Genomic DNA, 17,324 nt, shown 5'->3' on the forward strand with positions numbered 1-17,324 from the left:
CACGTTTAATGAGATTCTATTGTAATCATGCACCCTAACTGTATGTTATTCCTATTATTGTTTTAAACTACTGTACTGATGATGTCCTAAGATACTTAGGATGAAATATTTACAATTAAATAATTTTCACTGGTTAATACGTGTTTTTTAATTAATTAATCCACCTATATCTTGGTCTTCCTCTGGGTCTTTTCCCTGCCAACCTGGCAGAGAACACTTGTTTTGCTAATCTTTCTTCTCCCATTCTGTTTAAGTGAGCAAACCACTTGAGATTAGCTCTACTAAATTTATGTTCAAAATTTACATTATTTTCCAAATTTATTTTCAATGGCCACAAATTAAATTATGCAGTATTTTTTCAAACTTTAATGTGTATGTGTATACATCAACCTTTCAAAGTTTTCAACAACATGTGAATACTGTTAGAAAAATTTTGTTGCTTCGTTGCATGTGCATCCTTAATGGATAAAGGAGTATGCATGTAATCCACTAATCATGATGGATAGTGACATACAGGATACAAAAGATGAAATTTAAAGTTCTAAATAAAGACTCAGTAAAAATGTGATGTGTGAAGTGAACTGTTAATTTAATTGAGAATATTGATTTGGCATTAAATATTTTATTACAATAAAAGTAAATATTACAAAATGTGCATGTACATTATGAATATTAGGCAAAGAAGCTCAATACTCAGTTTAACAAAAAGCGCTACTTACGTTCATTATAATAATTTTTCTTATTTTATTTTGTTTACCAAAGCAACATATTTAAGGATTTGATTATTATTCATAGCTTTTATCTGGTATTTTTTGATAAATATTTTCAGTTATGTAGAAAATACTGAAATCTGACAGTCAAACAAGAAAAATCCAATTCAAGGCAAACACATTTGTAATTTTAATAAATTAGAGCTTTAATTATCATAATAATTTAATAATACCTTGCACAATGGGTTACAAATCATTTAATGCTATTTTTTTTTTATAAATAAAGCTGTTAATTTTAGAAAAATATAAAATAATTCAAGTTTAGTAAAATGAAAATACTGAATATTTTTGTTTCAAAAAACATACCTAAAAAAAAATTACATTTCATATATCATTAGCATTTACAATATGAAAAAGAATTAATAAATGACAGGATTAACATCCATATTTTTCTTATGTATAAAGTATGCACAGAAAAGTTAAACCTGTCATGCACTATACAAACAATATTCTACACATTAACATAAGGCCAACATCTTTCATGTTGCCTCATATGACTATTTCATGGCACTGATCTACATAGACCTTATACATTCATTTTCTAAAAAATCCCAACGGTGGGTTTCTATCAAGCATCTCTTTCATATCCAAAGGAAAGAGGCCAAGGAACTTAAAATTTTCTCCCATTTTGCTTGGGTTTATAAGAATATCATACCCTGCTTCTAATTCTTTTACCTGGTCATGATGACACGATTTCAATAGTTTCTGTGAAAAATGAATAAACACATAACTTAAAAAATGTTTGGGCACAACAAATTTTACTAACAAATTGTTGGTAAATGTGAATTCATAAACTGCTCTAAAAATTAAAACATAGTTCTGCAACTGTTTTAGACCAAGTTGAAAAGGCATTAGTAAAATACTTGTTCTTGAAAAAGTAAAGAAATGATGGTAGTGTGAAGTGGGTATGTTCTGTTTATTCTATGATATTATGCATCAAGAATTTGTAGATGAAAATGAACAAGTACAGTGACATGTTTTGGCTGATCTGGGAAAAAAAGAAGGTGATACTTAATGATTGGACCAAGGGGATTATTGTTTCAATATATAAAGGAGGCTCAAGAAGAGAGTGTAGTAATTATAGAGGAATAACATTGTGTCACTGAACAAAGATTTATGAAAGGATAATGGTAACAAAAATAAGATAAAATAGAGGAAGGTATAAGAGAAAAACAGTTTAGTTTAGAAAAGGGTGATCAACTGTTGATCTGATTTTTGCTCTAAGAGAAATAATGGAAAGACAATTAGGAATTTGGAAAAAATCCTGGGGAAGTTTGGAAAAGATAAGCATAGAAAAAGAAGAAATAGTCATGATAAAGAATATGTTTGAATAAGTAAGAGATGTGAAGATTAAATTCTGAGTGGCTTACACTTAAAAATGGTCTGTGACAAGGGAGTGTGCTGTCTCCATTGCTATTTATTATGGTGATGAATAGTGTCCTAGATATGGTTAATTATCAAAAAGAAGAAACACTGTATTTGCAGATGATATGGTGATTTGGGCACATTCAGAAGAATATAGAAGAAACTAGACAAATGGAATTGTGTAACACAGAACAATGGATTACACATTAATAGTAGGAAGAGTAAAAGCATGGTTTTAAATCATAGCGGAAATGTAAACATTAATGATGTTAAATTCAATGGGCAGATTTGAAAAGTAGTGAAAACTTCAAATATCTTGGAAGTATACTTTCTAGTGATGGAAGTTTAGATCAGGAGTAAGGATTTCACTAGGTCAAACATTTTTAGCAGTGTAAGTAGTCTACTTTGGGACAGTGAAGTCCCACTTAAGTGCAAGCATTTGATTACGAAAAGTTACTTTTCATTTTGATTTATACAGCAGAGAAATGAAGACTAACAAAAAATAAAGAGATAGGAACAGATGTCTTCCACCATCACTGTTAGAGAGAGAGAGATATTATGTATTATTCAGATTTAAGGTTATAAACTCTTTCTTCATCACTTAATTCATGACCAGGAAACTCCATTCCTATATCTTGTATGCTAACACATGGCGCCAGTTTGTCTATTAATGCATATCAAAAAAACAAAAATTTCATGTGAAAGTTGTATGCATGCAATATACTTGTTAAAATTTACTATTAAAATAGCCCCAAAACAGTAAAAGGTAACAGTACATGTGATAAAATGGGTAATGAGAGTACAAAAATTTGGTCTGCATTACAAGTCCATATTAATTGACTTTATATAATTTGCTGTAATACATAAATTTTTTTTGGATGCTAGAAATAAAGGCTTTATTGCTAAGAACAAGAATGCTAAGCATTCTTGCTATGGGGATATCTTTTGATATCTCCATATCAAAAATGCTAGCACCTGCATGTTTTTGGTGGAAATACCTTGGACCAGTGATTTTCCTATGTCCAGGTTTATTGCCACAAAATAATGTCACCCTGTCTTTCATTGGTTTAAGCCTTATGACTTTTGTTCAGATTTATAAGCCAATGTTTGAATCAGAAGCATGCAATAAAGTCCCATTTCACTGCAATTGTAAATTTGTTCTGGAATGTAATTGCCTTCTTGTATGATAACTTTCAGTTGTGATGGACAGTAGTCAGTAGCCTTAGTGTTTGCAGATCAAATTTCTCTCACCAAATTACAACAGGGAAAATTCCATGAACACAATGATCTGCTATAGGTGAGTAGTAGAAACAGCCCCTTGACACAGCAGTGTTGAGGGGATGTTTTTCTGCCTACTATGTCAAGTGACTTCAAATGCTCTAACTGTGCTGCAATTGCACAAACTACTGAAGACTAATATTACACCTTGAAAGCAGTCAATTATCTCTAACCAATATACTATTTATTTCCAGGATTATACACAACTTCAGTTATTTAGTTTGCATTCCTTTGATTTTATATATTACTATATTATCACATGATTTATCACTGGTAAGCAGTATTCAAAAAATGTATTGTGTGTGTGTTTGCTAGAGGAAGCATGTGTTTTAGCAATCTACTTATTATAACAAGAAGACAAATGTACTGGATTAGAGAGACGTATACACAGTGGTATAATTAGATTTTACAAAGGCCTTGGATAGACTGCCATATGACAAGCTGATAACTGATATGGAGATGGGATTGGATAGTAGATTAGCATGGTGGATTGAAGATGGGCTGTCTAACAGATATCAGACAGGTTGTGTATGGAAGCATGATGTTCCAGAAGAAGAAAGTCACTAGTGGCATGCTCTGAGGGTCTGTTTTGGGGGATAACGCTGTTTAACTTGCATGCTAACAATATTGGGAAGTTGGGAAGAGCAGAGCAGATTTAGCTTAGCAAGAAGAAGATTGATGGGGATATCTTAGAGAAAGTAAAGGAGATTAGGGATCTGGGGGGGGGGAATTGTGGATAAGAACCTAAAATTTCAGAGGCATTGTACTAAAATTGCGAGGGCGGCATGAAGTTGAGCATGAAGACAGATTAAGCAAATATAAACTGCCAAGTCCAGTGGATAGGTGGAAGAGGCAAGGATTGAGTGAGACATAAAAGTTAGCAAGGGGTTTTTACCAGATTAATGTGGATGAGGTTTTTTGTAGAATGGGTGGAGATATTGGTAAGGGGGTGGAGATCAAGAGGCCATCCCTAGAAGCCGTATGAGGAGAGAGTGAAATGGGACAGTGCGAGAGCATGTTTTTTGCATGGAGAGCGAGCTTCTGTAACACCTATTGAATAACATGGATAAGAAGTGCAATTTGGTCTCACTATTTCATCCACATTGGCTGGTAGGGAGGTATCAAATTATCTTGGTATTTTGATGCATTAGCTCATTCTTCAGACATCTACAGACAGAATACATCTACCCTTAGTAGATGCAGCAGAATAATGGCAAACTGGATGTATTAGAAATGTTTGTGAACTATGGGAACCAACCTCATCCTGGGATGACAGATAAAGAACTGGCAAAATGGCTTTTAAGTCATTTAAAAAATTTCAAGGTTTTTAAACTGAATTTATTTTATTCTAGAAATTCAATCACTATAACTGGTCATCAGAGAGAACTCAGAAGTTTCTCCTTTCCAATCAGCACCCCTACTTCTCTATCTGCTTGGAAAGCAGGGTTTAGAGAAGTAGGTGGAAATTTGATAAACTCCATTAATTGACTGAGGCCACTCATCCTTTTGAAAAGAAAGAAATTATCTTTCACTAAAATACATTTATGCACCTTTAACTACTCAGATATCAGTACTGTCAGATGACTAAGTCAGATATCAGTACTGTTCTAACAAAAGTTCATTCTGAACTATGACAAATTATTTTGCTAGTTCCTATAAGTTTACTAGTGTGCAGTGAAAGCTGGGAACATTTGCTCAGAAATCCCCACACTTTATATCAGAAATACTTCTCATATAAAGTATGGGGATCTAACAGTCTATAGTTGTGGTGAATTAGGAATGCAGTTGCAAAGAGCATAATGAACCATAGCGAGATTATAACTATCATAAAACATATCACTTTTGATATTGAAAAACTGCCACATTTTCCCTAACCACGTCTTCCCCTTCTAATTTGATTATTTGAATAGATTATTTTCATTCATTATTAGAATTAATTCCAAATATCAATTAAATCTGACATTTCTTTGTAGCATCTGCTTATTTCACAGTTTGCTTAAATTGTTTAAGCAAACTGTGAAATTTAATTTATGGAACTAGCAGTTCCATAAATATGGCAATACAGAGTGGAGTTTACCTCTAAATCAAATGGTGTGACAATCATTGTTTTATTGTACTTTTGCAATGAACATACTATTTGTGTTATTTATGATGTTGTGATATATAATTAGATATTTAGTGTAATTAGTTAAATGGTTTGTTTTTAACAAATACAAAAACTAAATAAAATAGACTAGAAATTTGCTGGAGAAGGATCCAAATAATGAGTAAAGACTAAGGTACAGGGCAATTAATAAAGAAATAAAAGCACAATTAAGAATATATAAAAACCTCTGGTTTAACATCATAAAAGAAAAATCATAAAACACTACATGAAGTTATTAATAAATTATGTACAAAAAGTGAGAATAAAGTGAAATTACTAAACAATAAAATTATAAGAACAATTTAAGTGCAAGATGCCATCATCATGTGCAATGTGGACAGAGAATTTTCATAAACTTTTAAACAATATTTAGTTTTGGAATCCAACCAGTTTTAAGAACAGATTAATTCTATTTCTCATTTTTTTTTTTTAAATCAGTTCCATTACATCATATGAGTTTAAACTGGCTATAAATATACTAAAACATCATAGATAACTAGAATGTAATGAAATTACTGCAGAAATGCTAAAAAAGAGATGAGAGAGAATGAGTAAGTGACTTGGCTGATTGAGATCCTAAATGTCTTTTTGTTTTTTTTTAAAATCAAATATGACTATTTTTAAAAAGGGAAATTGCATAGTGTGTGTGTGTGTGAGAGAGAGAGAGAGAATTATAAGAGGAATTTGCTTCCTATCTATTCCAGGAAAGGTCTTGTGCACTATTATACTTAACAGTATAAATGACCTGGTTGACAAGAAATTCGACAATGAGAAAGTAAGATTCAGAAGGGAAAGAAGTGGCATACTGAGGTAGTTTCTTTAGAAATGTTTAGAATTTCAAAAACCTGTGATCATGATCACATGTTTGCTGACTTCAAAAATGCTTTTGAACTGACAGGCAAACATTTTATGGAAGAGTGTAAGAGCTTACTGAGTACCCAAACAAACTTGCAAAACGTTTCTTTGCTCAGCTGCAAATGAGATTAAACTTGCCAAGAAATTATATTCATGTTTATCCTTTATCCAAATATAAGCAAACAAAGTCTGTGTGTGAAATACATTCATGACCAGGCTACTTGTATATAGCAGCTAACGACTTCACAAAAGTACTATGAGACTTCAATAAAGGTCAAAATCGGTATGGGTGTGTGCTTTGCCTTATGGGATACAAAGGCAATTAATGGGAAGTCATTAGCTTCTATATACAAGTAGCCTTGTTGTGAATGTATTTCACACACAATCTATGTTTGCTTAATCTTGGATAAAGGATAAAACAAAAATATAATTTCTTGGCAAGTTTAATCTTATCCAACAAACTTATTAGCATTATAACTGCTTTTATATGATAACAGTGAGGTTGTATTAAAGTTGATATAGTTTGAAATAAATAGAGCAATACAAGGATGTGTCCTGTCACCTTTTCTATTTAGTCTGGTAACTGATTATGGATTATGCTAATGTTTGGCCTTATTCATAAATTTAATTATTTTGCATGATGATAGTTGTGAGTCCCTTTTACGGGGAGGTATGGCAATGTCTCAATCCCCTCTATTTTTATCTGGGCCAGTCTGTCTGTTCTGGGGGATGAAAAACCCAAGTTTTCAAGTGGAAAAAAACCCCACCTCCGTATGAGACCAGCTAACTCACCTTTCATCTAAAGAGACCAGATAAAGGTTCCTCACGTCACAGACGGGAATCGGGGTCTTTCCAACCAAAGGGCTTCATCTATATCAAATGAGCTATGGAGGCTCTTTATTTACAAATAATGTAGGAGAAACGAACTTTTCAATATTGAGAAAACAAGTGATAAAGAAGTCTTCCATATTTTTCTTAAAGGATGTGGTACAGAACAAGGCTCTCACTTGAATTATCTTGGTAGTTGTGTAACAGAGACAGGTAAGGTTAGGAATGAAGTGGGTAGAAGATTATGAATAGCATTTAAAATGTTGATGAACCTACAAAAAGTTTGGAAGACATCAGAGTAGCAAAACTTAACATTTACAACAGTCTGGGTCTTTCTATTATACACTATGAGAATAAGACTTGGGCACTGTGTAAGAACGATAATCAACACTTGATGCTTTGTTCCATAGTGTTTAAAGATCATCTTGGGAGAGAGGGAGAGAGAGAAGATGGCAGGAATTCGTGAGCCCACTGTTAGCACTATTCTGTGCAAGGAAAAGCTATGATGATTCAGCCATATTGTCCGAATGTAGAACATTTACTTGGTCAACAAGATTACGTTCCATATGTGTTAGGGGAAAGAGACAGGCCAAACAAGATGGACTGATTATACAGAAATAAGAATTTACAGTCATTGGCAGTCAATCTCATTTGGCCTACCACTAAAGACTAATAGGGGGTACACTGCTAAAGTCTTGACTTTCAAAAGAATACTTGGGTGCACAGCTTAGCAAATAGCATTAGTGTATATTTCATGGTCAATTTCAGCTTGACCTTAAACCCTTAAAGCAAAGAGAAATAGACCACATGAGGAAAAATGCAATATGTGGTTTAGTTCCAAATCCAGTGATGTCCATTTCCATCTCTAGTCTGACAGTCCCCACCTTTTTCATTTAGCCATCTCACTTTTCCCAGTTACATTATTTGACAAATTTTGTTTCAATATAATAGCAAAGTTATCTTCATCAGAGATTTTATTCTTTGCAACTCTGACTTAGAGATGCTAAGATTTTACTGTCACTAACAATGTTTTTTACATACTTTCAAGAATACCAGGTAATTCTACACACTGTGAACCCTCTCGATCTCCTCCTTACTAACAATCCTAACTAAGTGGATATTGTTTACTTTAGAAAATTCAGATCGCTGCTTATTGTTGATTTTTTTTCCTCTTACAAAGCAATTCTCACACAGCTACTTTCATGCATGTGCTGTGAGAGTGGTATAGATCGTTCCACTTGGCATTTTTATAAAAAATTGCCAACTTAAATTATCTTCTATGCTTTATTTCCTTGATTGGAATGTTTCCAGCCTTTCTGATTCAAATATTTAATTATGTCACTCACCTTTGAACAAATTCCATGGAAAAGGTTTTATAAGCTTTAGGAAATGACTTCTATTGGGATTTATTGATCAAGTATTATTTTAGAACAACTATGTTATACCAAGTTTCGCCAACTGAGGCTGTTGGCATCTTCAGGGTACATAACTGATATAAGGCACTTAAAACTAAAAACTGTTATTACAGACTATAAATCAACCGATTCCAATTATATTTGACAAAATAGAACATGTACAATACATGCATAGTGCATGTATGATTTCACTTGTTATTTAGGAACGTTCTATAATTGGCACTATAATTCAGTTCTTGTATGTTTAGAGATCTAACGAGAGTCTTCCAGATCTCGGGCAAGATTAATCCTTGGTTCCTGTTAAGGTTTTGTACTGAACAGGCAACTGTTGTGGCTTCTTTAATAATTCGGGAGCAGAAATCCTCCTCTATGATATGGTTAGTTCTTGAGAAATGAAAGGATAAACCCGATTTTTCTTCTCTATTGTTATTAATGTCTCCAATGTGCCCTTTGTCTAATCTCAAGGTTTTGTACTGAACAGGCAACTGTTGTGGCTTCTTTAATAATTCGGGAGCAGAAATCCTCCTCTATGATATGGTTAGTTCTTGAGAAATGAAAGGATAAACCCGATTTTTCTTCTCTATTGTTATTAATGTCTCCAATGTGCCCTTTGTCTAATCTCAAGGCTTCTTGAAGTCTTTGCAATAACACCCGATCATATTCCTAAAGTGGAGATCATTTGTAATATAGAAAAGGCAGTCTCATTGTTACCGGAACCCAGAGCTAATGATCTTAGATTAAAAAGTAGCATTATCCTCTCATCTTCAACTCCTAACATAAACAACACCCCTCTGGAAAAAAGAACAATGTATAGTTTAAAGAAAAAGAAAGATATCATTATATTAAAAGCAGATAAGGCAATTGCATGGTGATTTTAAACACCAGGGATTACGAAGAAAAAATTAGCAACTTACTATCAGATACGTCCGTTTACCGTGTCCTAGTCACAGATCCAACATTAAAGAATCACAATGATACCGATTTATTGTGTCGCATGGTAAACTGACCTACAGATTTAAAATGAAGACTGAAGTCTATGCATCCGCTAACACCAAGACTATATGGCGCTCCAAAAGTACACAAAGATGGAATACCGTTACGTCCTATTGTAGACGATATCAACTCACCCACCTATCTGTTATCTAAACACATTGCAAGCCTCCTCAAACAACACATCCATAATTGGGATGCTTACATATGAAATTCGCAACATTTCGTAGAGAAATTGAACACCATCTCCAATACGGACCTACTCACAAGTTTGGATGTTACATCTCTATTCACTAACATTCCTGTGGAAGAAGTTTTCAACATTTTAGGAAGTTTGTTTCCGCAAGATATCACTTCCCTGTTCTGTCATTGTTTAACATCAAACTTTTTCTTATGGAATAAAACCATATATCAGCAATTGACTGGCCTTGCAATGGGTAGCCCTCTCTCACCATCTTGTGCTGATCTTTTTATGGAGGATCTTGAAAGTAAAATTTTATCTCAAGTAGACCCTAAATCCACAGAATGGTGGAGATAAGTAGACGATATTTTCATTGTTTGGAACCACACAAAAAAGGACCTGTTTGATTTTCTAAACAAGATCAACTCATTACACCATACAATCAAATTCACTCTAGATCTTGAAAAAGGTAACCAATTATCATTTTTGGACACCCTAATTAAGAAGCAAACGAATGGTTGTCTCAACCTCTTATTTTACCAAAAACCAACAAATACAGGATTATTAGCACTTTAGAAGCTCCCACCACGTTTCTCAGAAACTTAGCATTGTACACATGCTAAAAAAGTGAGCTTTCCGCATTACAACTGATCAACAAGATCTCCAGGATGAATTATCTCTGATATCTAACAATCTCACCACGAATGGCTAGCCTCGGAGATTCATCCACAAGATACTTTTCTTTGACCCCCCACAAAGACAACGGGACGACACACAGTATATTTCTACAATCATCATTCCATAAGTGAGGGCAGTTACTAATAAGGTTGCAAGACTCCTCAAACTCCAAAGAATAAGAGTGACTTTTAAACCTACAGAAACAATTAGACAACTCTTCAGATCTCCAAAAGATGGCCATCCTTTCTTCAAATATGCTGGAGTTTCTCTTAGTAAGGGAATACTGTGAGTAGACATATAAATACAAAATTACGGAAAATCTCACTTAAAAAGATTTTTTTAATAGTATAATTTTCGCCTGTGTGTCACAGGCATCTTCAGTACATGTTAAGCTGAAATTAAACAATAACTGACTGACAATTCCAAAAAGTGCCACCTAAGTAGTTAGTGTAAGATAACTAAAAAGGTCAATAAAATTTCCTAACTATATATACAAAACAAAAATTGGAGAGTGGAGCAAAGTTTCACATGTTTCTTTATAAAGCCGTTCTATGAGGAACCGACTTTTGTGAAGGACTCTTGTCTTTTTCCAAAGGACTCTATGTCTGGTTAAGATGGCATGTACTGCAAGTCCAGACTGTTCAGGTTCAAGGTACTGAATATAAGACTGGTGTTCTTCTTGTCGAACAGAGGCAGATCTTCCTGTTTGTCCAAAATAAGATAATCCACAAGAGCAAGGAATCTGGTAGACACCTGGATAATTAAGATGTGGAAGCTTGTCCTTAGGAGAAGTAAGGTGGAGATTTTTCTGACCAGTCAAAAGGCAACAAAAATATTCAGTGGTTTTAAAACTTATGCTATTCGTTCACTAATGCCGTGTACATAAGGGATAGGAATGAGTGTTAATGTACACGTGGCAGTGACAGCTAAGAGGAAGAGTGGAAGAGGACAGAGAGGTGTATAGAGAGGGAAAGCAAGAAGCCAAGAGAGTTGTGGCACAGGTGAAGGCCACGGCATATCAAGATCTGTATGATCAATTAGAAACAAAGGAAGGACAGAGAAAAATTTACCAACTAGCAAAATGTAGAAATAAAGCAGCAAAGGACATCTTACATGTGAGGCAGATCAAAGACGCTGAAGGAAGAGTATTATGGAGGGATGTGGACATAAGAAACAGATGGAAAATATACTTTGAGGGACTTTTGAATGAGAGAAAATGCAAGGACTCACAGAGAAGATGGGCAGCCTTCTGAGGGGATGGTGCAGAACATCAGTAGAGTGGAAGTGACGGAGGCCATGAAGAGGATGAGGAATGGAAAATCGATGGGCCCCGACAGAATTCCAGTGGAGGCATGGAAGGCACTGGGGGAAGAGGGAATTGACCTGCTGTGGGACCTGTTCATGAAAGTTTGCCAACAGGAAAATATACCCGAGGAATGGAGGGAGAGTACTCTTTTCCCATCTACAAGGATAAAGGGGATGCACAAGACTGTAAAAATTACAGAGGAATAAAGTTGATGTCCCACACAATGAAAATCCTAGAAAGGGTTCTTGATGGTAGATTGAGGAAGGAGGTGGAGATTGCAAAGGAACAATTTGGCTTCATGCCTGGTAGATCAACAACAGATGCTATCTTTGGGTTATGGCAGATAATGGAAAAGTATTGAGAGAAACAAAGGGAGCTACATCTGGCATTTATTGATCTGGAGAAAGCATACGATAGAGTGACAAGGCAAGAAGCCTGGAGGTGTCTGAGGGAGAAGAAGGTTCCAGAGAAATACGTCCGGTTGGCACGGGAAATGTACAGAAATGTGAAGACAAGTGTTCGGACCTGTCTGGGACAGACAGAAAGTTTTCAAGTAACAGTTGGCTTGTATCAAGGGTCAGCATTAAGTCCGTTTCTGTTTAATATTGTGATGGAGGTGGTAACAGAGGAGGTGAGAGAAGATGCGCTTTGGACAATGTTGTATGCAGGTGACATCTTGCTGTGTGCAGATTCAAGAGAAGAAGCGGGAACTAAACTGGAAAGATGGAGACTGGAAGAGAGAGGTATGAGACTGAGCAGAAGTAAGACAGAGTATATGTGTTGCATAGTGGGCGGCAGACAGGAGACAGATCTGAAGCTGGAAGGAAATGTCATCATCAGGAAGGTGAGAGACTTTGGATACTTAGGTTCAACAGTGGAAGAAGATGGAGGAGCTGAGAAGGAAGTGGGATGCAGGATATGAGCGGGTTGGAGGAACTGGAGGGAGATGGCTGGAGTATTATGCGATAAGAGGGTGCCAATCAATCTGAAAGGCAAAATCTATAGGACAGTCGTGAGGCCAGCTATGACATATGCTATAGAAACTGTGGCCCCGAGGAAAAATAACATCAGCAGGATGGAAATAGCAGAGATGAGAATGCTTAGGTGGATGTGCGGAGTGACCAGAAAGGATCGTCTGAGAAATGACTATGTCAGGGGAACAGTGAAAGTTACGAACTTAGGAGCGAAAATACAGGAGGCAAGGTTGAGATGGTTTGGTCATGTGATGAGGAGGGAGGATGAATATGTGGGAAGAAGGGTCATGCAGATGGATGCGCAAGGAAGGCGGAAGCATGGGCAGCCAAAGAAGAGGACTTGAGGATGAAGAACTTGGATGTGGTGACAGCCCAAGACAGGAAGGTGTGGAGGAGACTCATTATCAACAGTGACCCCACTTTAAATGGGAGAAGCTGCAGAAGAAGAAGAATGAGTGTTATTTCTTCTGTATTTGAAGAGGAAGAGATATTAAAACTACTCAAAGATCTTTTGATGAAGGAATTCTTGTATTCATTAGATAGAAAGGAAGAAGTAATATATTGCAGTTCTTTCTGTAAGAGATCGTCTGAAGAACAAAATGAGTTGGCCCGATGAACCAGTTTGACTGGGATGGTGATGAGATTCAGCATGGATATAATGGCCAGTATGAGTCTTCTTTCTATAGACTAAGAATATGCTTTCTATAGACTCATGCTGGAGTTTACAACATACCCTGTTCGTGCGGTTTAAATTATATTGCCAGACTTCAAGAAGCCTTGAGATTAGACAAAGGGAGCACATTGGAGATGTTAATAAGAATAGAGAAGAAAAATCGGGTTTATCCTTTCATTTCTCAAGAACTAACCATATCATAGAGTGGGATAAAAGCTCCATTCTTTACATAGAGGAGGATTTCTGCCCCCGAATTATTAAAGAAGCCACAACAGTTGCTTCTTTAATAATTTAATCTATTTAATATATTTAATCTCAACAAAACCTTAACAGGAACCAAGGATTAATCTTGCTCGAGATCTGGAAGACCCTCATTAGATCTCAAAACATACAAGAACTGAATTATAGTGCCAATTATAGAACGTGCCTAAATAACAACAAGTGAAATCATACATGCGCCATGCATGCATTGTACACGTTCTGTTTTGTCAAATATAATTGGAATCGGTTGATATATAACAGTCTGTAGCAGTTTTTATCTTTAAGTCCTTATATCAGTTATGTACCCTGAAGATGCCAACAGTCTCATCTGGTGAAACTAGTTGGTATAACATAGTTGTTCTAAAAAAATACTTGATCAAAAAATCCCAACAGAAGTAATTTTCATAGTTTTCGTGGTCAAGAAAATAAAGTTTTAACATTTTTTATAAGCTTGATTGACTGATCATAATGTCTTGAAAGCATTTGACTAAATTTGAAACAGAGGCCTGTTAAGTAAGCTTCCCATCTTATAATCTGTTCTCTGCCATCTGCAACTGGGTTTTCAGCTTTCTCTGTAGTTATGGGAGATGGATGTTTACACTCAAACTGCATCTAATGCTGAGATGCTAAAGGGGTGTGTTTTTTTTGTCTCCCCCCCCCACTGTGTATTAGTGACCTTTCCCATTTGACTGCTGGTTCAATTCACAGTTTTGCTGATGTCAGTAAATTGTACAGCAGACATTCACTATAGCTAATCCATCTGGACCACTGAAACAGTTTGCTAAAAAGTGCAAGATTTGTTACAGAATTTAAAGACAAAAAAAGTTGTCCTCTATCTCCAAGAAATAAATATCCAAGATGGTATTGGCATTCAGTTCAATAACTATGGATTTTGAACTTCTCATGACAAGCTTTGTCAGGTTTGTTGAGATTCACTCACCCTCTCTATTGAAAGTATTTTAAACTTTTCAATTAAAAAAAAAAAAGAAAAAAAAAAGAAAAAAAAGTGGTCACCAACAGGTGCCTGCAGAGGGCACCTACCAGCTGACTAGTCCTTCATCCATGTGTTTCCATTAGTTTTGTGTTACCTTGGTGTATGTTACAAGTCTCATATTGTACTCCCTGATGATGTCTCAGTGACTGAGATGTAATATTGGACGAATTTAATAATATTTTTAATCCTTTCGTTTCATTAAGTCTCTAACATGAGTGACACATAACCCCACTGCCACATACTCTGCTAACTGATGCCTGGAGGGAGAGGAAGCAAGTTCTGGTATGTGAAGCATTGTTGAGGCCACATTGTGCCAAGGAAACTCTTTGCTCCCTCTGTGAATGTCATGTTTAAGAATCTACCTCCTTTCACTGCATATCTCCATTCCATCCTTTCATCTGACTCTAAATCAAAAATGAAACAAAAAACGAACTGTGGCACTGCAATTAAATTTACATTAAAAACTAATCTCAACAAAAAGGCCAAAAACCAAACACAGTGCACAAAACAAATCCAAATTATTATTTTTTTTTTTTAAAAAAAATCACTTTTTTACATCCACTTTGCCAACATCAACCACAGTATAAACGTCAATATAAATGATGCACATCATGACCAGATCTCCTACTCTTGAGAGAAATCCAAATAACTACAACCACAGTCCACCTTCAATATCCAAATTATGCACTTCATGATTCCTTTTGCTACAAGAGTGGCACCTGAGCTCTTGTGAAATCCAACATTGCCTGTCAGAAAATACTTAATTCAGAGTCTTCTGCTTTTCACCTCTTCCTTGCTCCATTCAGTATTCATGTGCTGTATTTATTGCTATTCAAATTAAAAAAAAAAAAAAAAAACTTCTTCACTTTCCTATCCAGGAATCTCAACTTTCTGCATTCTAAATATTCAAGTAGTGAAGTCATCTTCCTAGATAACCTTAATGTCCGCAACTCCAACTGGCTTCCCTTTTCTGATGTCACTGACCAAGTTGAACAAGATGCTCAGAAAATTTTGCTATAAGCAGTGACCTAACACAAATTGTGCATTTACCTACTCAAATTCCTGATAACACCCTCTCCACTGTCCCAGTACTACTCTCTTTGTTTAACCAGCTTTTCTTCAACAAATACTACAGATGTCATGTCCCCCTCTCATTAACTCATATCTTGTGCAAGTTTCCTCTTTCTTCTAACTACTCCCATTTTTGTGTTCTTAAGCATTCCAAAGATACCAAGTGGGATGGCATCTGAAACTTTTTTCCTTCCTTTCCATAGACTACTGCTTCCATTGCTGTTACCTAATCACCTGCTCTTAGCAAGTCACAAACTATCCTCACTAGTATGAAGGCCTTCATTCTCCATTCTACCCAAAAAACGTAGCTTCTGCAGGTGGCTAGCATCAAGAATAGCTTCATACTCAGCCTTTGCTAAAGCACATAAATGTAAAACAACCATTGACAAATCCAAATCTGATTTCATAAAGGCTAATAGCAGAAAACTCTTCTGTCCAAATGAATGCTATTCCTTCTGGTCCATTGCATAGGCTGCCAGACAATTTCTGCTCAGCTTCTCTCTCTCTCTCATTCAAGTGGCACAACTATTACAGCACCTGAAGCTGACCTCCTAGCATTACTTATCTTCAACTTCCACATAGATGACCAAGGCAAATCACCTTCTACCATACCAGAAACTGAGCACCATGCACTTCTTGTGAATTTTTTTGGCAAAATGATATCAGAAGAATACTAAAAAGTCATCCCATCCTAATGGCATCTCTTCAGTTATACTTAAATATTGTGATCCAAAGCTAATGCTTGTTTTATATCGTCTCTACATTCTTCTACACTTAAGAGCAATTATCCCAAGTACTGAGGACAGAAGTAAGCATACATCCTACCTATTCCAAAAATTTAGTCTGCTGTCATACTATAACCGATTGCTATCATCTTAATTCTCTTCAAAATAATGGAAAAAGTTGCCAACATTAGATTTCTTCACAACTTAGATGCCCACACCATTGAGTCTACCAGTCTTGGTCTGTGACTAACCATGGACAGGTTTGGAGAAATGTTCTGTTGCTCTTGACATTTCCAGAACTTTCCATTATGTCTGTCATCAAGGCCTGATCAGTAACTGGCTATTCTCCAGTATACCCTGCACCCTATGGGTAGCTTGCTTTCTCTGATTATTGACTCTTTTTTATATAATGACCTCATACACAAAACCTATAACACAGCAATGCCATGTTGCATGGATATATATCTCCACCAATGTTGGAATGCATCAGAGCTTTGTTCAACCACTAGAAGTTCTATTGCCATGGTAGAAAGTCATTATTTCTACCATGGCAATAGAACTTCTTGGCAAGTTGAATTTATAAACAAATAAAAAAAAACCTTTCTATAATTATCTTTATAATAAATTTAGTTTAATCCTTTATCCAAGTGTAAGCAAACAAAGTTTGCACCTGAAGTACCTTCAGGACTCAGGCAACTTGTGGTAAAGGTGGACCAAGCTCTCATCACTACTTGTCTTAGAGTCTCCCATAATGCAAAGCACATCTCCTTGCGGGCATGTATAATGCTATGCATTAAGGGAAGGGCCACCACTC

At 35.6% G+C, this 17,324-nt stretch overlaps 1 protein-coding gene across 1 annotated transcript in view; it reads right to left on the bottom strand.

Moving 5' to 3' along the window:
* Positions 1 to 606: 606 nt before the first annotated feature.
* LOC150102459 (protein arginine methyltransferase NDUFAF7, mitochondrial-like) overlaps positions 607 to 17,324 on the bottom strand; it is a 149,752-nt gene continuing 133,034 nt past the window's right edge. Inside the window, exon 10 of the mRNA XM_090399592.1 lies at positions 607 to 1,475. Coding sequence (XP_090255718.1) covers positions 1,305 to 1,475 — 171 coding nt within the window. The 3' untranslated portion in view covers positions 607 to 1,304. The remainder of the gene's footprint in view (positions 1,476 to 17,324) is intronic.

The sequence above is a fragment of the Typopeltis vanoorti genome, chromosome 10 (assembly GCF_054136105.1).
Source record: "Typopeltis vanoorti isolate ZY-2024b chromosome 10, IOZ_Tvanoo_1.0, whole genome shotgun sequence".
NCBI lineage: Eukaryota > Metazoa > Arthropoda > Arachnida > Uropygi > Thelyphonidae > Typopeltis > Typopeltis vanoorti.